This window comes from Lacerta agilis, chromosome 8 (genome assembly GCF_009819535.1).
Source record: "Lacerta agilis isolate rLacAgi1 chromosome 8, rLacAgi1.pri, whole genome shotgun sequence".
NCBI classification, from domain to species: domain Eukaryota; kingdom Metazoa; phylum Chordata; class Lepidosauria; order Squamata; family Lacertidae; genus Lacerta; species Lacerta agilis.
Genome location: NC_046319.1, coordinates 57,925,185 through 57,946,680, shown reverse-complemented (window position 1 = coordinate 57,946,680; position 21,496 = coordinate 57,925,185). Strand labels below are relative to the sequence as shown.

Genomic DNA, 21,496 nt, shown 5'->3' with positions numbered 1-21,496 from the left:
GTGTTGGTTTTCTGATATTTTTAGGGACTGAAAGGAAAGAAATACCAGTACTCTCCACCAGAGCCGTCTCATCCATTGGGGCTGGTGGCGCGGCGCGCCAGGGCGCAATGGCCTGGAGGGCGCCTCCGTCCTCCAGCCCCGCTGGCAGCGCCTGCCGGCAGCGCCCTCTAACTCCCGGCAAGGGAGCTGGCCGGCCACGCCACGCCCTCTGGCTGCCCAGCAGAGCACAGGAGCACAGCTCTGCGCGCCCTTCCAGCGCTTCCGGGACGGGAGGCGAGGGCGGCCGATGAAGCACAAGCTGCCCAGCTGCGCCGCGCGGGAGCGCGAGCCGGCCGCCCTCGCCTCCCGTCCCGGAAGCGCTGGAAGGGCGCGCAGAGCCCCGCGCCGCTCCAGCGCCACGCCCCTCATCCCCCGCTCGCCCACCCCCCTCCCAAGGGGCGGCAAGCGCGGGAGGGAGGCGGCGGAGAGGTGGCATGGCGGGGGCGCCGGAGGGATAGCCGCGCCAGGGCGGCAGATCCCCTTAAGACGGCTCTGCTCTCCACAGTAACTAATGGGCATGTAAGAGGTAATATATAAAATATATAATAAACACTCTTGTTAAAACTGTGTGAATTAAAACAGCCATCAAAGCAGTGGATTCAATTCAGGGAATTTAGAAAAGTCTTGTCTAAACATGTATGTGTTCAAGATCTAGCAGAATGACTGTATTGATGGGGAGTCCCATAGTTTAGCAGGGAGAGCAGTCCACCACACTGGTGAAAAAGTCTGGCTCCTTGTTACCACAAATGCAGTTCCATAACTGGTGGAAATAAATCCCCACCAGCGCTCATGGTACGCACTTCTGGTATTGTGGCCATTGCCTTGTAATTCTGTACTACAATTCATTTCTTAAATGAAAGTTCAGTGACAAAAATGAAGTCTGGAACTATGCTAGCCAGGAATGACTCTGTCATTGAGTCTGCCAGTGAATAAATAGTAGACTTAATGGATGAGAGCAATTCCATTTTTATTCCTCTCAGCAGCATTTCATCTGACTATTATGCATTGCATCAATAGTCTTAAAAAGAAACCAGGTTTCCAAAGTGGTATAATCCATGATGAATCTCCCAGAATTTACATTTACGAGGTAGGAACCACTGGCAAATAGGAACCACTCAGGATAATTAAAAATGTTTCCCCCCCTCTTCTTACTGTCTTCTGGCAGTTGGACAGTGTTCTCGAAGCGACTAGCATGAGTTTGGCCAAACTGCGGGAGGCAGTGAAAGATAGGGGTGCCTGGCGTGCTCTGGTCCATGGGGTCACGAAGAGTCGGACACGACTGAACAACAAAAGTTTAATTATTGCAGGGTAAATAATAATGACCCATTGCTCGGTCCCAGCTCCTGGCCACCTAGCAGCTCGAAAGCACGTCAAAGTGCAAGTAGATAAATAGGTACCGCTCTGGCGGGAAGGTAAACGGCGTTTCCGTGTGCTGCTCTGGTTCACCAGAAGTGGCTTAGTCATGCTGGCCACATAACCCGGAAGCTGTACGCCAGATCCCTCGGCCAGTAACCCGAGATGAGTGCCACAACCCCAGAGTCGGACACGACTGGACCTAATGTTCAGGGGTCCCTTTAACTTACCTTTAAATAATAATGAAGAGTTGTCTTTAATATGTAAGGCCTGCTTCGTTTTGTATTGTAACAATGTTGTTTTGCAGCACCTTGATTTTAATTTGCTGCAAGCTGCCCACTTTGATTTGTAAGTATTAGAAGGGCAGATGGGTCAAAATTGAAATAAATAACTGTTGCAAGGAGCATTTACAAACTGCCCCCCCCCCCAGCATGGGGAATAGCTGACCATCGCCTCCTGCGGCTGTGCTCTGAGACACCTAGTGGTAGGAACATTTTCTGTCCTTGGCTTATGCAGCCTCACCTCTGAAAAGGACCGTCCATTTTGTTTAAGCGCGGCCATCACCATCAGACTCATTCTGCTGACTACACCACTACAATGTCATATTGGCAAACAAGCAGGGGGAAATGCCTCCTGCTTAAGGTCAAAATTCCCAGTGGTACAGGGTCAGAACTCACAGATGTTTTGAGGATGCTTAGTAATTGGTAGTGACCAGTGTTTCCCCCCCCTAGAAAAATAGGTTCTGGTACTCACCATGAAGAGGGATGCGGGTGGCGCTGTGGTCTAAACCACAGAGCCTAGGGCTTGCCGACAGGTCCCTGCTCCTGCCAACCTAGCAGTTTGAAAGCACGTCAAAATGCAAGTAGATAAATAGGTACCACTCCGACGGGAAGGTAAACGGCGTTTCTGTGCGCTGTTCTGGTTCGCCAGAAGCTGCTTAGTCATGCTGGCCACATGACCCAAATGCTCCCTTGGCCTATAGAGCGAGATGAGTGCTGCAACCCCAGAGTCGTCCACGACTGGACCTAATGGTCAAGGGTCCCTTTACCTTTACTCACCATGTTGTTGTTACAGTGCCACACGTTTTAAAAACAACAATAAAGAGGTGCTGGTACTGTGTACCCTTGAGTACCCCCTGGCAAAAAAGCTCTGGTAGTGACCATGCTCATGCTGGGGGTTTACTTCTGAGCAATGGGGGTGTAGTAATTTCACAGCAGGCCTACAATACAAACTTTTGCACGGGTTTGTCAGTTTCCTTCCTTCCCAAAGGACTCTGGATATTATGATTTTGTGAAAGAGGCGAGCAACTGCAAATGAAAGGGTTAACTTTAGAAAATATGATAAATGCTAAACTTGCTCTTTTACGATTGTTCATGTCTTTTTTTTTTTTTTTTTTTTACTATTAGCTGCCTTAATTTGAAGAATACAAATACAACACGTTTTTCACCCAAAGGGTTGTTGTGTAAGTTTGTTTCAAGCAAAAATGAGTGTCTTGTTGCATCCTAAATTCATTATGGCAGCAGCTTTTCATCACATGCATGAGGTGTTATCCTTAAATTCAACACACATGGATTGGCATGCGGTGGGGAACTGAAAGCAGGAACAGCAGGGCAAGTGAAAAAGGACCACGGTAGCAGTTTGTTGCTGGACCCACTTTAGCTATATAGCAGTTTTAGGATTGCTATCATGACCATGTTATCACAGCATTTATGGGAATATAATGGTATCAGTTGCACAGCTTTTTTTTTTTTTTAAAAATTAATCTTTATTGAAAACTATGTCAAAACAAACATCAAAAATTTCACAAATAAACAGCTGCAACGTTATAAAGAATAAAAAGCTTAAAATATTAGGCCTACTTATGCATCCCCCCTCTCTCCCTCCCTCCTTCCCTCACCCATATGGGATCTTATTGGTATTATCATAATCTATTCTGCCATGTTATTCATTTTTATTCTTAATAGACACATTCTTCACATATTATTTATCCAATAACCTTGCAATTAATAATCCATTTTATTTACTATTAGCTAATTTTCTTTTCCATATTTCTTCATATATAAATCTACATTTTCCCATTCGTTCTTGACTTTCTGAGCAGAGCTTCCTTTTACAGTTGCACAGCTATTTATTATAAGATGCTCGTAGTAATGAAACTGGGTTAAACCCATGGTGAACCACGTGGCACCCATAGCCTCCGGCAAGTCTGCAGCAAGGCTCTCTGGTATGCGCACAATCTGAACCTCTCTATTAGTTACATGTATTACTAAGCCACGCCTTCTGCTGACCAAACGACCCAATCAATGCAGAGAGAAGTTAACGGACGTTGCCCGCCTTCTATCTACCAACTCAAATGCCTATTGTGTAATTTCCCCGTCAATCTTTCTTGTATTGTGCCTCACTATTGGCTAAGTGAGTTGCATAGAGGGAGAAGCGGATTTTTCCTCCGCCCTTTTTTCCTGTAAGGAAAACAACTTGACAAACTGATTGGTTAATGTCCTCATCAATCCGACCAGGGGGATTGCTTATTGGATTGGCCGTGGCGGGGAAAAAGAGAGGCGGAGTTTGCGCTTGTTCTGCGAGGCTATATAAAGGTGGGACAAAGGCGGCAGCGAGGCCGTTTTTACCTCAGCGCCTGTCGCCATTTTGATCTTGGTCGGACTCCGAGGAGGAGAAAAGAGTCGTGTCGCTGAACGGTACCACCCCAACCGCCACCATTTTTGCCATGTCGAGAGACCGTTTCCGTAGCCGTGGAGGCGGCTTCCATCGGCGCGGGGGCGGCGGAGGCCGAGGCGGCCTCCCGGGGAACCATGACTTCCGTTCGCCGCCGCCCGGCATGGCAGGCGGGATGGGCCAGTCCCGTGGGGGCCACCACCACATTGGCGGTGGTCTTGGAGGCCCCCCGAAGCCGGAGCCTGCCAAGCCACCCAGCTCGGCCTCCACTCCTCCTTCCTCAGCGGCCTCCGTCTCCGTTTCCTCCAGCCCAGCAGCCTCGTCACCTTCCGTGGGGCCCACCCAGAACCAGGTCGGCCAAGCGCCTCCGGTCTCTTCCTCGGCCCCCACTCCGAACTCGGTTTCTGCTCCTGCTGCCTCTGCCGGGCTCCAGAGCGGCGGCCGAGGTGGGGATCAGCCGCCGACTCAGCAGCAGGCGGCGCCGCCCAGCCAAAGTCCAGTCCAGGGGGGTCCTAAAAAGGGTCCCGGTCAGACCTCTGGAGGCGGCGGAGGGCAAAGTGCCTTAAAGGGCGGGCCGGGAGGCCCCCTACAAGGAGGAGGCCCCAAGGGCGGAGGGCCCGGACAGCACCGCGGCGGCGGCGAGAGGCGCGGAGGACAAGGCCAGCATCAGCACCAGCACCAGCACCCTTCTCAGCAACAGCACCAGCACTCGCAGCAGCAGCAGCAACAGCAGGGGGCCGGCGGGGAGAAAATGTCCGATGCTGAGGTGGGTAGATTTGTGGGCCCTTAACCAGCCCTGTCGTGACAGGCATTCGGGACAAGATGGCGGCTCATACGGCTTGCTATTCTCTCCTCGCCCTGTGTGGCGTTCCTCGGCGCCATTTTGATCGCTTGAGATGCGCATGTGCATGTGTTGCTTCGGGGAGTGGGCGTGGCCATGAGTTAAAAGGGGTGGAGTCAGTGGCGGGATTGAATAGGTAAAACTGGCTCAATTTAAATCTTGTGGTATCTTGGTTTTTTAAAAAACACGTCCACCGTTTATTTACATCTTGTCCCGAAGTTTACTCTGCCCCAAAATTCTTCTTATTTCAGGGAGCTCAGGGCAGATTTTGCATTCTGTCGTAGCAACAGCAATGGGAGTTAAGTTACGGTTATCTTGCTCTTAAAAATTTCCTAGGTGGAGCTTTAAAGCTTTTAACAATGAAAAAGTAAAGTGACTGGAAAAAGTTTACGGATCTTAAGATGGGGGTGAAAGAGGACAGGCATCTAGTACTACAGTGTACTTAACAAGTGAAATGATTTGTTTTTTTGTGATAGGCCATTTGCAGTTTGACATGGGAAACACTTTTGAGTGGAGTGGGAAAGTCATTTTCGTTCTAAAGGCTGTGTAGAAGTGTGATGGGTGTGTGAGTAAAGAGCAAAGGAGAGCTTGCATTATGTTTGCTGATACACTGTTACTAGTTGTTGAGAAATGCTGGCAGTTTAGCCATACAGTGGTCTGGAATGCTTTTTCTTGGGAGGAGTTTTGCTCCAGATGAGGGGCTGGCTGTGCCAAGGCAGCTGTAGAAAAAGCAGGAAATCGGTTTGTCATAGAAGTCTTTCTGTGCTTATGTGATTGGATTTCAAGTGTAGGTATATATTCCGGCCATGTATTGGTGAACTCTGAAGAATGGTATTAACATGATTGTTTCAGTAGATGACATTTGAATGGACTGGAGCTTAAGTGCCTGCTTCTGTTTTAGAGGCTGTACTGTACTTTAAAAAATGCAAGGGTAGTGTACTGGGCACTGTATGCACAGGCTTTGGGATAGGGTGGGTTTGATGAGCTGCAGTGGTCATATCATAATGGGACAAAGCTAGTTTTCAAAGCAAGATCATGACACAGAATGCAGCATGGTATGTCTCTGAAATGTAGCAGGTTATGCCATTGATAGAACTCCAATTTATGTTCAGTGATAATTCTAGTGAGTGTACAGATCTGCTGTGTTTAGTAGGGATAGTGTTCAAGAAGGAAATTAGTGCTCTTTTCGACTAAAATACTGTTTGTCATAATTCTAATTTGGAAAAAGTTGTTCAGTCTAATATTATGTTAAGAATTTGGTATGGGTGGAAAACTTTTGAAGTACTTTGGAAATTGCAATTGTCATAAAAAGACAGCATTGTGGCAGGCATCAATTAGAATATATTTCCTTTCCATGAAAATGGACATACTCAAATAGGAGTTATTGAGTAACATGTACACTGATTGATTATGTAGCCTAGTGGAATGGGAATGGAAAATTACTAAGTGGCTATAAAGCTGTTTGGTAGAGCTTTTTTTCTCTTAAGAGGAAAACTTGTTTCTTTAAAAATTGCAACCATTGGTTAAGTAAGCAAGGTGATAGCTTGGGGTGGGGCAGAAGAGTAGAACTGATTATTACAGATTGGTGTGCTGGTTTGGAATTTTGACATGCATTTAGCTAGGCACTGGCAGTGTGCAGTTGTGTAAATGTACATAAGAAAGGGATGGAGTTAATAGTAATTTGATGGTCTTTTAGAGCAGATATGGGGAATCAGCAACACATACCCTGATGATGTTGAACTCTGCACTCCTATCAGCCCCACCTAGCATGGCCAATAGTCAGGGATGATTTTTTTAATATGTAGTTATAGATATTTGCTATGTATGTTCTTTGATATTTTTATGTACAATGCATCTAAAACATTTGTTAAAAAGTGGTTTCTTAAGCCTTAAATATAAGCAATAGGTTATAGTTTAGCAACATCAGGAGGGTGATAGAGATTAGCTGCTGTTATTCCCGGGAGTAGGTTCGCATCATATTAGCTTCATATAGCAGAGTTACCATTATTCTGCATAGTTAGCAGTTCCTGAAAGCTTAGTAAATAAAGTATGACATTAATTATTTTTTTAGGGCTTTAAAGCCAATTTGTCGCTTCTGAGACGGCCTGGAGAGAAGACCTACACACAGCGCTGTCGTCTCTTTGTTGGGAACTTGCCTGCTGATATAACGGAGGAGGAATTTAAAAGGTTATTTTCTAAATATGGTGAACCTGGTGAAGTCTTTATCAACAAAGGAAAAGGCTTTGGGTTTATTAAACTGGTGAGTGTCATTTCTATAAATTTTTCATGTGTGTTATAATATATTATTGCTTAATGTTATGCACAGTTAAAAGGTTAAGAATTTAAAAGATGTAACATTTTTGTTAATCACAGGAATCTCGAGCTCTGGCTGAAATTGCAAAGGCTGAACTTGATGATACTCCCATGAGAGGACGGCAGCTTCGTGTGCGTTTTGCCACCCATGCTGCTGCTCTTTCTGTGCGTAATCTTTCCCCATATGTATCCAATGAATTGCTGGAGGAAGCATTTTCTCAGTTTGGCCCAATCGAAAGAGCCATTGTGATTGTAGATGATCGTGGCAGATCAACTGGAAAGGGCATTGTTGAATTTGCATCTAAGCCAGCAGCTCGGAAAGCATTTGAACGTTGCTCTGAAGGTGTCTTTCTTTTGACAACGTGAGTAAATGTAATAACTGATTGGAATTTGTGTGGTTATGGTAGTTTTCAATCCATTACATGCAACTTGAAAATTTCAGCAACTGTTTAAGCTGTCTTTTGTTTTTATTTTTAGTACTCCAAGACCTGTTATTGTGGAGCCCCTTGAACAGTTGGATGATGAAGATGGTCTTCCAGAAAAGCTGGCTCAGAAAAATCCAATGTATCAAAAGTAAGCACATTTAAACATGTATGATTAGCATAACTTAATAGTGATTGTAGTTTATAATGCTCGAAGTGCTGTGTTTTTTTTTACCTTCAACCATTAACATACCATACATTTTTTTAAAAAAAGTCTTTCTTTGGGGGTCTGTAAGTCATACCTTCTCAGTGATGTGTGTTTTCTGAACCTAAAAAGCCTTGAGAAATTTCCCACTAAGCTAAATGGATGGAGATCTGATTTGACGTATATTAATTTTGCTTACTAAATGCACGTCATGTTAATTTTACATGATGTATCTGAAAAGTTTTGTTAATAGCTAAAAGTAGTTGAAGTGACATATTTTGGTGGAAATTCAGTAAAATGCATTTAGTGTGATACTGAAATTAAAACTTTATGTGGGATTACTTCAAGACATGGAAACTCAATAGCATACTTTACCACCAGAGTTGAGAAATTCTGAGGCTCTGTAGGCCAAGTCCTTGTCACAATTAATCTAGCACACAAAATTTGACAGGTTTGTTGGATTGCAGACCTGTCAATCACATGTCACACAACATGATTGACAGGTGGGTTGTCTTAGCCACCTGTCAAAGCCTCTTTCTTACCACCTGGCCAGTGCTACAGGAGGAATGAGTAGCAGCAGTTGAAGCAGAGGGGAATGAAGACAATAAAAAGAAGCAGAGGGGAATGAAGACAGTTTACATACTTGATTTGGCTGTCTTGCCACACATCGGCTGAAGTCAGCAGTGTTTGTCCATGGGACATGGGTTTCCCACCCCTGCCTTCCATTCAGGTTTTTAAGAGGGAAAGGTCACTAAACCTGCTAGCACAACATAAATTGTGCTGCTTTGGGATAGCAATTTGACACATTACATTTGGCTAGTATTGCGTACAACTAGAATTTTAAATACGTGACTTAATGCTGACAGGATTAGAACCCAAATCAGAACCACTGAAAAGGGAGAGGTATCAATCAGTATGCTGAAAGGCCTCCCAAGGTTTGCAGAAGTTTAAAATATCAATTGTAAGCCCCCCCCATGAGAACAGAAGAGCTCAGTAACCACAGGGTATTGGATTTGTCTTTAATTTTATTTTATGAAACAGTACATTTATAAAAGTGGATAATTCTCTAAAGTACTTTTTCCATCCAATATTTCTGTGCATTTGTCTTAATCAGAAAAGTAACTGTCAGCACAGTTTGATTAGCTGGTCCTTTTCCCTATCATTTATTAATGGTTCTCAGTAAATATAGCGATACTAAAAATTCCTTAATGTCCTAATTCTAAGTTTCCATATGGATTTTCACTAGTCCTGAATTTCTCATTACTAGTTACCTGACTTGATGAATATTGCCGCTGACCTTTTTGGCAAATTAGCTCTACTGTCATTATTAACTGGGTTTTCAATTGGTATCTAGGGAGAGAGAGACTCCTCCACGGTTTGCACAGCCTGGAAGTTTTGAATATGAATACTCTCAGCGATGGAAGTCTTTGGATGAAATGGAGAAACAACAGAGAGATCAGGTGGAGAAAAACATGAAAGATGCCAAGGACAAACTGGAAAGTGAAATGGAAGATGCATACCATGAGCATCAGGCAAATCTTTTGCGCCAAGGTATTATGCCAGTCATTGCTTGATTTCCTCCCCAGACTCAAGAGTGCTTGCAAAACTTGCCTGAAGAGCATTATCAGATTTAAAGTACAGTCATACCTCGTGTTACGGCCGCTGTGGGTTGCGTTCGGTGCAGGTTACGAACGTGCAGAACCTGGAACTACCGGAACGGGTTACTTCTAGGTTCAGCGGTTCACGCATGTGCAGACGCGTGAAATGTCATGTGCAGAAGTGCCGAATTGCACTGCGCATGTGCGCAGACTCGACACTTCATGATGCGTTCTGCTCATGATGGGAACGGGGCTCCAGAACGGATCCCGTTCGCATCCAGTGGTACCACTGTACCTCAATCCCATTTACAAATGGAAGTGTAATGGTTGGAGTGCTTCTTGGAGAGGCACTGCAAGATGTGAATGCCCACCTTCAGACCACTGGCTGGAAATAGTTAGGTCATTGCCAATGCAATGTTTGCCCTATATAGATATATATGCCATCATAAATTTGATGAGAACAATGTGATTTTAAGCAGGGAAACGAGACAGCTGGTTGTACTATGTAGGGGACAAGAATTTCACTGCTGAAACTTTAGCTTAACTTCACACATGACTACTTTTTAAAAAATTCTCATTCTGTTTTGGAATAAGCAAGATGCTTATGATGTATGGTGAATTGGTGATAATAATGTTAAATCAAATTTTCAGATCTAATGAGGCGACAAGAAGAACTGAGGCGTATGGAAGAACTTCACAATCAAGAGATGCAAAAACGCAAAGAAATCCAGCTGAGGTAAAAATACTTCTTTTTGTTTCATGTCTTGGAGTGCGGTTTATCATATTTGTTTCTTTAATTGTGTTCAGATTATCATTGACGTTGGCTCTTTGAATAAAGTTTGACAGTTTCATGGTACTTAATCAGTACAGAGTTTTAAGTTTACAGAGATGCAGAATTTAGTGATATTCTGGAATCTAATGGATAATCTGAATTTTCAGACAGGAAGAAGAGCGCCGTAGGCGGGAAGAAGAGATGATGATCCGCCAACGTGAGATGGAAGAACAAATGAGAAGACAGAGAGAAGAAAGTTACAGTAGAATGGGTTACATGGACCCTGTAAGTTAGGGCTATGAGAATCGCAGTAATTGGTTGCTCAGGTGCTTGCACCTCATGTTTTGATCCCTAGGAGTTCAAAATACATTCTTAATTCTGTACTTGGAATTCTAAAATATTCCTCCAGTTTTGCTGTCTATTTCAGCAATTTCATGAGACATAGTGCTATCTTACTCTGATTTCCTAAAACTGTATTTTGCTTTTTGTAGAGGGAGAGGGACATGAGAATGGGAGGTACCAGCACAATGAACATGGGAGGTAAATAATTTTTCAGTTAAAACTTTTCACACAAGAATGATTGTAATCTATCCTGCATATAACCACCTGGATTTCTTTTATAGATCCTTATGGTACAGCTGCTCAGAAATTCCCACCTTTAGGAGGTGGTACTGGCCTTGGCTATGAAACCAGTCCTGGAGTTGGACAAGCATCTATGAGTGGCTCCATGATGGGAAGCGATATGGTAATGTATCCTGTGGCAGCTTGACTTCAATTCCAAACAAATTCCGTAGATGTGAAACACTTCTTACCTGTTTTGATTCTAGGTGATCTACATTTTGAGTTAGGCTTCCTTTTTCCAGAAGTGTGAATAGTGCAAAGCAAGGGGCTTGTTGGGCAATGTAAAGCTGAGCCATGTCTTTGCTTGGTATGGTGGGAGTTCTATTCGGACACTCCTGCTTCGGGTATTGCTCTTTCAGTAGCTGGTTGGGTTTGGAGTTCTTTGGTTAAGCTTGGAAGGAATTCATCAAGTCATGTCTTTGGGAAAATTACAAGTTCTTGTTGTTAGCTTAATGAGCAGAAGTGGTCTGTCACTTTCTGAACTTGAGTTAACTGTGGGACATAAAAGTGAAATACTTGTAAAATAGATGGAGGCACACTCTTCCAAGCCTAATCATAATCAGCGCACCTTGTGAAACCCATACTTTTTACTACTTAATGCAGCTGATTAGTCACAGGTAGACAGTAGTGAGCAGTCAAATACAAACAGTATACCGTATTGTATTTGTTGGCTTCTGCCATAGCATGTGAAGAAAGCAGTTCTTGCTCAAGGTAGGCAGGTTCTCATTGTACGGTACTTCTTGATTAAGTTGCTTGTTGATGCTGAAAGGACAATATATAATTCGGTCATGATGTTTAGATACTGCTTAAATTAACTTACTTAATAGCCCTGTTGGATGAGATCAAAGGTTTGTGGCCACAAATTCTCTTTCCCACAGTGGCCAATCAGATGCATCTGGATGACCACAAGGAAGGCATGAAGGCAGCGCTCTTTGAATTTGCTGCTCCCTAGCTAACTGGCACGTAGTTGGATAGTGCCTCTGAATTTGGAGGCTCTGTATAGCCATGGTGGACTAGTAGATATATTGATAGACTTTTCCTCCATGCATTATGCCTGTACTAGTACAGTAGGCCTTGTAAAAATATGCAGTATCACACTATATGTGTGGTATGGTCTCTGGGCCTGCTTCGAATAATGTAATGGCATGGCAGCAGTGCTCATAACTGATAAAAGTATATATTCTGTAATCCAAGTGTAGTCAGTGCTGGTGTGGTGTACATATACACCTTAAGGGTGTGCTCTAATGCATGATTTAAAATTCATGGCCAAGTGTGGGGACAAGATGAATGTGTGCATTACAGCTTTTTGCTCACTAAGATAAACCACCTTTTGTGCCACTTTTTGTGGAAACAAAATCCTCCCCACAGGAAAACTAGTTCTTAAGATGGTGTGCTAGGTACTAAGTAACCTTGCAGTTTAAAGGATTAGCAATTAGTTTTAGGCTTCTATTGAAATAGGTAGTCTGGTAAATCCTAGAGAAACGTTTTCAAAATTTTAATACTACAAACAGTGCATATGAAATACTCAAGTCTTGGAACTGTGGTATTGGAAGAATGCTTGAAGTTCCAGTGGGCAGTGCTTTGCATGTAGCAGTGTGCTGCCTTGCCTGCTAATAACCTTTAAAAGTAGACTTTCCTCACAGGATATGCTTATTCTTGGCCTTCAGGGATTTTAAAATAACCAGGAGGAAATTTTACCGAGGTTGCTTGTTGGCACACCAGGGATTCCAGACTCTTGGTGATTCCAAGATTGGATACCTATGCAAATCAGTGAAGGGCTCATGCATGTGATTTGTTATTAGTGATTTTTGTGGTTGGAGCATTTTAGGTTTTGGTTTGTGGGATTACTGGGGAGAAAACTGGGTGTGTATATGAGCCTTTCACAAAATAAATCTGCATGTGTATCTGGTTAAAGGGATTCATACAGTTAGTTTTCAAAGCAGCCATGCTGAATGAATTGGCTTCTAGAAAGCCTTTTTTGTATGAAAGTTCTAGGTTTAACCTCACAGGACTAAATATGAAATATTTGATCCATTTCACACTACTTGGTGCCTAATAGCTCAATAAAAGAAAATAAGCAGATAATTGGAAAGTTAACTGCTCTGCTTTATCATTGTCTGAACTTTTGTGGCATGGGAAACCAATTGAAAGCATTCAGTAGCTGCAGAGTCATAGTGGACTTCTTGCTAAACCTCATGAGGTTAGGGACCTCTATGGGGCTGTTTAGAGCAGTCTACTTAAAAAACAAAATGCTGTGCAAACAGTTCATATTACTTTGTCTTGGTTAGTTAAATCTATCATTAGGCTCATGTTATTCCTTGTTCTTCATTGGTGTCTTAACAACTTTTGCTCTCAGATTTCTGCATTTTCAGTAAGCAGACTAGTCTTGAGTCATGACAAAAAGAATGGTCTCATACTATTAAACTGGTGAGTAGTCATCTGCTTTACATAAGATGACTCCTTTTGGGAGCTGAACCTGGCCTATGGCTAGGCTTACTTGGACCTTGTTGACTGACAACTTTGTGCTGCAGTACAGATGAGCAAAGTAATTGTGGCAGACTCCCAGAATACTCTTTTTGAGACAATTTTTAGATCAAGCCTATACTAATGATTGCATTTTTAGCACTTCAGGGATATCTTTTTTTCTGAAGCAGGCAATTGAGAATGGATCAAGTTGGGAACATACCTCAAGGCATGTATTAAATTAAACTAATTATTAAATTACCCTTTTTTCCTTTCTATGTTCCCGGTACCCTGTGGATCGGCTCAATGGTGATTGTATCGACGAACGTTGACTACGGAACCTTCTAAAATATATACTTAAAACACATGGACATCAACTACATATAATGAACTCTTTAATATGTTCTAATAGCGCCCAGAGCGATTTGGGCAGGGAGGTGCGGGGCCTGTAGGTGGCCAGGGCCCTAGAGGAATGGGGCCTGGAACTCCAGCAGCTTATGGGAGAGGGAGAGAAGAATATGAAGGCCCAAACAAAAAACCCCGATTTTAGATGTGACTTGTAGATTTTCATTCCAGTTTGTTTTGTTTGTCTTGTTTAGACACTACTTTTTTTTTAATTCTTGCATTTTAGTAAGAAAGCTATGTTTTTATGGATGTTAGAAACTTAATGACCTAGAATTTGTAAGTGGTCTGGGCAAGAAAAATATAATTATGTAATGCAGTGTTCAAAACCTAGCTTTTTTGATGTATAACGTCCCTACCTTGATGGCAGTGTACGGTGTGCCATTTGAATTCCCAAGTGTAAACTTTTTTTACTGTGCTAAAATAAATAGATTAAATGTAGCAATGGTTTTTATATCGTAAACGTTATCCTTCTTGGATCCAAGTATACAGAGCAAAGATGCTGCACCTTCCATTGTGCATACATTTCTTGAAATCTAATTTGGTGTCTGGCACATGACCTAGGTGCTGCTTTGCTGTAAAATGTCTTAATTGAGCTACTGACCTATCAATATGCAATGAGACCTAATTAGATGAGTATGAAATAACTTAAGAGGTGGACTCACCTTGAAAATACACCTCTACGCTCGTGCTACCAAAGTTGCAATGCAGTTAGTACTTGATTTTGTGTTAAGGGGCTTAAAGGCTTTAATTGCCCTACAGTAAGAGGAAGCACAGGCAATCTGATGCAGGCACACAAAACTTAGACTTTAGTCTTGAGTAAGATGGTCAGAGAAGGGAAATGTGTTGGCAGACATTTGGTAGTATTTGCTGCTGAGTATCTTAAAAGCATCTCCCATTTCAGGTTTCATAACATGGCTTGTATAGAACTTCTATCTGAACTTCTTTTAAAGGATTGTTCAGTGAGACATCCCCCCAATATGCTCAGTGTTATAAGACCTGGCTGCCCTATTTTAATGTTAATGTTTAATCAGAATGCTTGGAAAACACTTAGGATGGGAGGCAACTTGTATTTTATAACTCTTATCGTTTGTGAACTGGAGTACAGAAATGAAAGTATCCTTTGTCACTTTGGGGTTAATAACGCATAGTATCCTGCACTGTAGTAAATTGCCAGACAAACCTGATGCTTGAGGTTCTAAATATTAAAATTTGGAAGTTTTGCACCTCAGGCCACACTATATACATTTGGTGTTAAATCTAGTAGGGTGGTTGAATCTTTCATCCTTAACTTATTAAAAGACGTATGAATTCAAGGTGTCCTGGACTCCATACCCTGATGGCACCTAAAATGCTGGGAGAAGTGTTTCCCAGTTCAAAAAATACTGTGGTTGATGAAATGATGATCAACCTGCTTGGTTGGACCATTCTCTGCATTTTATTCTGGATGTCTATTCAACAATTTACTATTACAGCTTTTAATACTTCAAATGTGTTACTCTGTTTTGGCAATAATGGGCTATCTGTAATGTGTTTGCAACAGGAGCAGATAAACCTTGGTGCCATCAATTATTACATCTTGATCATACAAACTGTTAGCACAAAGCTCTGTGCTAAGCAACATTTTAAATGCAAGAATGCTGGGAAATGGTGGTTAAGGCTGCTGGATGATTGTTTAGTGTTGCAGTTGGATTGAGCTACATTTCCACAACCTTTCAGGAGGTTAGATCCAAAACCAGCTGCTATAGGAACAGTAGGGAAATGTTTAACTTACTGTTCTTGAGCTGGATACCTGTGTAGAGAAACCCTTGTATACAGGTCAGTGAAACGTAAAAGTTCAGCTTCATTGTCATTTGATATTAGGGGCTCAGTCACCTGCAGGTCATTTTCTGAAAGGGTGTTCATGTGACACCCACTGGAAGAAACTCAGATTGACAGTGGTGGGGTCTCTGGACGTGGACACTAATTTTCAGTTTATTTTTCAGATTACATGCCATTTTTCCTTAGGATGCTGGCACATACCCTAAACCATGCTCTTTTCTAGTACTGTAATCTTGAAGAGTGAAGGAGGCTGATGGTCCCATTACCTTCCTAAGGTTCATTTCTTGTTTCATTCTGTCTAAATCTAGGCTGGTGTTAAATCTGGACAGATATAGTGAGCTGCAGTTTATTCTTTTACTTTACCTGGCAAGTCTTGACAACTGCACATTTAAATAGCTGTATAGTAGTTTGACTTCAAAGCATATTAAGCAGGACCCCAAGTACCAGCAAATTAATTGATTCAGAGTTCACTGAATTGGGTGTTCTATTAAGTTTTTATCTTTTTAAAAATGTGTTTTAAACACTTCTTTGGGCTTACATGCAGGTGTTTTTTGAGCAGAAGAGTGACTTATTACACTTCTGCATGCCCACTATGCTTTCAGTCAACAAAAGGGCCTCCGTACACATTTCTCTATCTTCCCATGTTCTTATACCCCTAGCATGCTATAACCACATCCTTGCCGGTTATAATGAAAAACTGAATTTATGTTTCTGTGCGTATTTTGTGGTATCTGCTTTTTTTAAAACAACTTCTTGGCATCTCCTGGGCAACCACTTGTGGCAGCATGCTTTTTTCTGGAGTTTGAGACTGCAATATGACACTGTTTAAAAAGTAGTGGCCTGCTACATAACAGCACTTAGTCAGCATTTTCGCAGTGCATAACTGTGAGGAACGTAGTACCACAAGTGGACATTAGGACCTGGAAGTAGTATTCCTGCTTGCTCCGAGATTCTCTTTGTCGCCTGCATACAGGTAGGTAAAAAGCACTATAATCTAACTTGGTGACTTTCTGTGTAATCTTGCTGTGGGGGTACTCTGGCATCACACTTCTGACCATGGGATTTCAGTGCAGCACTACTCACACTGTATGATGCTTAGATTTGAGGCCTAACCTGCAATCAGCATTAGGCAAGCTAACCGTGATGCTGAGATGTGTGCCTCAGACCCGTGATTCCTTCGTGCATATGACTTTTTTCCATCTTTACTGTGTACCAAAAAGATTCTTAGAGATCAATGGGGATGGGAAAGGGAGTACAACTTGTAAATATCTACTCAAGATCCTGTTTGTTGCTCATAGGAATAAGTACTCTTAATACATTTTACACTCTCATGGCAAAATCCACATTTCAGCCCTTTATTGGCTAGAAAGCTGTATATTCATATGTAACTTGCCCTGGTTGCTGGTTGGGGAGTGGTGTTTTGTAACTTTAGTGGTTAGTTATGTAATGTGTTTGGGTGGCTGTGGAATAATGGCTGTGGAATTTGTTCAAATGATACACTGAAAAATCGAACTCCCACTTCTCATGTTCCATATACATCTTGCCAAAAAGGTGTAGATTCTTCTGTTTCATTGATGGTGAAAATACATAAAGGGGTTACATACCTAACATGTATTACCCTCCAGGTCTGTTGGCTTCGTTTGCTAGGTAGTTCAATATTCTGTGTCTTAAAAAGTGTTTCCATCTGATCTGGCACAAGAATTTAGAAATATTTTACTTAGGGCTGAACTGTGCTTCTGTCAAACATAGGTACTGTATTTCAAGGACTTTAATAATTGAGCAGGATTCATTAATGAATCTTGTGTATAGCAGCAGCAGTCTGACTGGATAAACATGTCTTCCGTACTTTTAACAGTTTGCCACCGAAAAGTGTGTGTGAAATACTGGTATGAGCAGCATATGCATTGTGCAACTAATTCCGCCCAAGCTTAAGCTAGATCTCCAAAGTCTAGTGATAATAGCTCCACTAGGAATGCAATAAAACAACTGCAATAGTTGGATTGCAAATATGTACCAACCACAGTAGTTATCTGTTTTGGCCAGTATGCCCAGGGTTTACTTGGTGTGGGATGATAACCAGTAAGTGTGGATCTCTGCATAATTGGGTTTAATAGGTATTTCTCACTTAGACCAGATGAATTGGAATAAGGCTATGGGGTACATACTTAAATGCAGTGACAAACAGAAATACAGTACATATCCTAGGCAGTAACTCGTCTGCTGAAAATACCACTTTGTCAGAGTGGCATGATAAATAACAAAGTGCTTGCATTGTATTCCATTTTTAAACTCTTCATTCTGGTCTTTGAATACTTTTGATTTCTTACAAAATCTGATTTAAGAGCTCAGAAGTGTGGTGCCAGAATACATTATGCGTAATCTGCTAGGCGGTTCCGATTACTGGTGCTGTCAGGAGAGAAGCACTTCATAACCTTGTGGGGGAGGGAGGCTTTACTATACTGAGTGTGCAAAGCTTTTATTGGCTGCAGTCCCCCCCTGATAGCTCAACAGATGTTTGAGGACAGTTCGGCATTCAAACAATATTATCTGCTAATGATCTCCAGCTAATCAGGAAGGCCTATAGTCACTCATTCTAAATGGAGCCCAATATGAAGAGATTGTGCTTTTTTAGGTTTGTTTGGACCATTGGTTGTTTTCCACCATCACAGCTAGCAAGGTTGGAATCAACAGGTCAGTTGCAGATCTGCCTTTATGCCACTCACTGGGGTTAAGCAAATGCTGTGAGGGTGGTGGGATTGGGAGGGGGAAGAGAAAAGGGAGACTTTTCCCACTGGATTGTTGCATTAGCATGTGCCTATGAAAACCCATGGTGGTTGTATATAAATTCCCCTCAGACAAAACTTGCATTTAATCCCAGTACAATGTGAGATGTGGGAACGGATGACGGAAATAGCTAGTGATTGAAAAGAACATTAATTTGTGTTGCTTTATCCTAAAATGTGTGTTCCTTCCATTTTGCAAAAGTATTAAGCTAAGATGTGGACTTGAGGAAACTGGCACATTGGCTGGCTGGCAGTGTCTCTTAGCTCTTAAAGGGCTGTTTTAAGAGTTAGTTACAGGTGGAAAGGTTGTCTTTTCACTCGCTATATGCCCTTAAGGAGACTGAAAAGGGAGTTGGGGGGAATAGAGGGACAACTGCAGAAAAAAGCTAGAAAGATTGATAAACAAATTCCAATTTCTGTTGTGAAGATTTCAGGAGACTGGCCTTCCATTAGTTCAAAGGACTATTTGCTTCATGGGGTTGGGGGTGTATGGCAACAATTCAGAAAAGCAACCACATAGTTGAATGCAATGGCTTTGCATCTGCACGTAAGGGGTAACGTACCTCTGGCTGCATATCCTTATGCTTAGGTTGGCAGTTGGGATTTAATTCATTCAGACTAGTTGTGTTTGTTCACTATAATGTGTTTCGATATTTGAAATAAAATATTCAGCTTCTTGTGCCCCATGCTACTTCCCAACAACTGAATATTGGTAGAATTTGTAATTTCCCCTCAATTTACTATTCCATAAGTTACTCTTACGTTTAAACTTAAAACTTTGTTTTCAGAAACTCTGCAGTCTGTATTCCCTTAGTAACTTCCGTTCTTATCCTTATAGGTGAAGGCAATACCAGCTGGGTGAAACCAGAGTGCTTCTGCGTATGAGGTAAGACTCTCAAATTAATGCATTTTCCTGTGACCAGGTGCTAAAGACTTGGAGGTAGGGGCTGTTGATTGCTGAGATCAGACTTAAATGTTAACCATGATTAAGGGTTATTTGGGAGTATCTCCATCATCTGTCTACCCTTGAGATGAAGGAATCCGCCTATGCAGTCCTGCACCTTCCTTCACCTACACCATGGGCTGCAGGATCCTGCCACTTAGCTGATTTCCACTGTGTGTTGTGGAGGTATGACCTTTCCTTCTGGTATAAGCAAATGGATGAGGTCACAGAAAGAAAAGGTGTTTCTGCCTGCTTTTGCTTTGACTGCCCATTGCTGGTATGTAGCCCCCAACCATTTCCCCTGAGGAAAAATGCAGCCCTTTACTTGAAGAAGGTTGTCTACCTAATATACTTTATTTAGCCTTTATCCTTCCTATTGCACTATCTTCTTTCTTCCCTCTGACTTGGTCATTGGCTAGTAACACTAGAGATAGCAGCCTAAGAGGTAGCAAGTTTCCTATTGATGGGTGCAATTTATGTACAGTACTGTGTACTTGGTGGTGTATGGTACAGAGTACTAGTTCAGAGTTTTTTGTTTACTTGATAAGGTGAGCCTATGAAAGCGATCAACTATGGTTTTAAATTAACAAATGTACAGTGATGTCTGCGGTGTTTATTCAGAAGTAAGCGCTATTGTGCTAAGTGAGACTTCCAAGCTTAAATAAATGGTTTGCTATCTATCAGAAAATGTGCAGCATTAAATACTGAGTGGGAAAGTAGCTTTTACGGATACTTAGTTGGCATTTTATGTTTGTAAGTCCCCAAATCAAGACACAGGTTGACCATGATTTTAGAATTATCATGTATCACTTAAGAAATATCCTGTAACGGAGTCTCCTGTGTTATATTGGTTCAGGGAGGTAAGCAAGAAATTGTAATTGTTAGCTGTGGCAAAAAAAACCTAAGCTATATATTAGCAAAGATCAGGAAATTCTTGCTTGATGCTAAGAAAGTTTACCTAAGGTTTGGCCATTCTTTAATGGTATATTTGTATAAGTGGTAGATCTTTAATCTGTGACTTTTCTTTGAATACATTAATTGTCCAATGTTGAATGTTAATACAATGAATTGATAACTAAAATCCATTGCATTGGATGCATTTTCTTTCAAGTTAGAAGTGAAAAGATCTGAGAGTCCTTTGCCTACAGAAGTAAAGTTTATTCCACCGTTAGCCAGTACCAAATTACCCTTAATGTACCTTCAGTGAAAAGCTTTGAAATAATGCCTATTTTGTTTTTTTGTTAGTCATGTAGTAATTCAAACTTTACTTTTTTACAGTAGAGCATTAGCCAGTAGGTCCCAGCACGATTGAATGAAGGAGAATGGAAAACCTTAACTATACTATAGAGGTATGTAGTAGAATAGCTGCAGCTGAACTTTAGGACATTTTTAGTGTAATAATTGGTTTTTGTAAGCAACCGTTTTCTAAATACGTACTTGGCATTACAGGACAAATGTATTAGAAGGAAGAAAATTGCTTATGTGTAAGTTAATACTAATTCAAAACTATGCATGTGAAAATGCTGATAAGCATACAAACGATGCCACTCAGGTAGAAACATCCTTCTGAACTGTGCTGCAGCCCTGTTATTCTGGAGGGGAAAATAGAGAGGTTCAGAATCTGGTAATGTAGCTAAAATGTATGTTTCTCTTGATATACTTGCTGTGTTAATTTGTATCTGATAAACCAGGTTCTGATTTAATAGTAATAAAAGCATCACTGAGGTTTAGCTGTTAAAACTTTGCTCTTGTTTTAGCTGTTGAATGCATACTGTTTCCTAGTGCTAAGATTCTAACTTTGTATTCCACAGGAGAAAGAAGCTGTTCCTGCATTTCAAAGGAAAGTGTACAGGGCTTCAGTTGCAGTCTCTTAAATTTTCAATAAATTTTCAATAAATTATTCAAACTCTGAAGTATGATTACTCTCCTTTATAAAAAGTTCATAATAATCTGGGGGGGGGGAATTGATTCTTACTCTTGTTTATCAAGGTTTAGAAGTGCCAAACTTGAGTTATGTACTTTAAGTGAAAATCTGCTTCTAGAAGGCTAAGTAGGACATGCTTAGGATTGTACTAGTAGAGGAAGTCCCACTGAATTGATAGCAGAATGCAGCAGCATGGTTACCAACAAGAGTGTGATACCCTGTCAACATATTACAACTGGATGCCTATTTGTTACTAGGCCAGGTTCAAAGTTTTACAATTGATATATAGATTGGAAACAGTTTACTTAAGACACCAGGGAGGC

General features: G+C 41.7%; 1 protein-coding gene across 3 annotated transcripts; it reads left to right on the top strand.

Annotated features, from left to right (window-relative positions):
* Positions 1–4,000: 4,000 nt before the first annotated feature.
* Positions 4,001–20,591, top strand: SFPQ (splicing factor proline and glutamine rich). Of its 3 annotated transcripts, none has more exons than XM_033157681.1 (11): positions 4,001–4,831; positions 6,978–7,166; positions 7,280–7,581; positions 7,697–7,792; positions 9,201–9,397; positions 10,096–10,180; positions 10,384–10,501; positions 10,708–10,756; positions 10,840–10,961; positions 19,145–19,192; positions 20,528–20,591. In XM_033157681.1, the coding sequence occupies exons 1-10, from the start codon at positions 4,118–4,120 to the stop codon at positions 19,166–19,168; spliced, it is 1,896 nt and encodes a 631-aa protein (XP_033013572.1). In that variant the 5' UTR covers positions 4,001–4,117; the 3' UTR covers positions 19,169–19,192; positions 20,528–20,591. The 3 variants fall into 3 exon arrangements, with proteins under 3 accessions (XP_033013572.1, XP_033013573.1, XP_033013571.1); XM_033157682.1 differs by having other exon boundaries at positions 20,531–20,574; XM_033157680.1 differs by lacking the exons at positions 19,145–19,192; positions 20,528–20,591 and adding an exon at positions 13,713–14,150.
* Positions 20,592–21,496: the final 905 nt, after the last annotated feature.